The 729-nt window shown below is 39.9% G+C and overlaps 1 protein-coding gene across 2 annotated transcripts in view; it reads left to right on the plus strand.

Moving 5' to 3' along the window:
- Window positions 1–729, plus strand: part of tsc1b (TSC complex subunit 1b) — a 26909-nt gene that overhangs the window by 18918 nt on the left and 7262 nt on the right. For both annotated transcript variants that reach the window (XM_031855695.1, XM_031855696.1), the window contains exon 21: window positions 24–197. In XM_031855695.1, coding sequence (XP_031711555.1) covers window positions 24–197 — 174 coding nt within the window. The remainder of the gene's footprint in view (window positions 1–23; window positions 198–729) is intronic.

Below are 729 nucleotides of genomic sequence, written 5' to 3' on the forward strand. Positions count from 1 at the left end.
CCCCTCTCTCTCTCTCTCTGCAGGGCGGAGCTGCAGGGCTCAGACAGCAGGTATCGGGCTCAGAGGAGAATCACTCAGCTGCTGCAGACTGAACTCCTGCAGCTCTACAGCAGAGTGGAGACAGAGGCTCCGGCCGGCACCGCCAGCAGATCGCCACCAGGGGGCGGAGCTGACCCACATGCTTCTGCTGACTCCAGGTCAGGCTCAGCACTGTATTATTTTATTTTATTTTTTTTTTTTTTTTTTTTTTTTTTAGCTGTTCAGTTTGCATCCTACTGTTACATTTAGACTGCCAAATTTACTTGTAACTTACTTTTTGCAAGCAATTCACACAAAGAGATCTGTCATTGTATTCTTTTTAACCACATACAGTCATCGTGGACAGTTTTACATCTTGAGTGGAAAAACAAATATCAAACGAGATAAGATATACTTTATTGTCCCGCAGGGAATCTTGTTCCAGGCTCAGGTGTCTAATCAGTGATACCAGATAAACCAAAGCTCTAAATGTAATGCATGCATGTACTGGTATTGTCTTGATAGACATACAGTGGGTATGGAAAGTATTCATACCCCTTTAAATTTTTCACTTTGTTTCATTGCAGCTATTTGCTAAAATCAAAAAAGTTCATTTTATTTCTCATTAATGTACACTCAGCACCCCATCTTGACAGAAAAAAACAAATGTAGAAATTTTTGCAAATTTATTAAAAAAGAAAAACTGAAATA

Source organism: Anarrhichthys ocellatus, unplaced genomic scaffold (genome assembly GCF_004355925.1).
Source record: "Anarrhichthys ocellatus isolate YVR2014 unplaced genomic scaffold, GSC_Weel_1.0 scaffold16, whole genome shotgun sequence".
In the NCBI taxonomy this organism is placed as follows: domain Eukaryota; kingdom Metazoa; phylum Chordata; class Actinopteri; order Perciformes; family Anarhichadidae; genus Anarrhichthys; species Anarrhichthys ocellatus.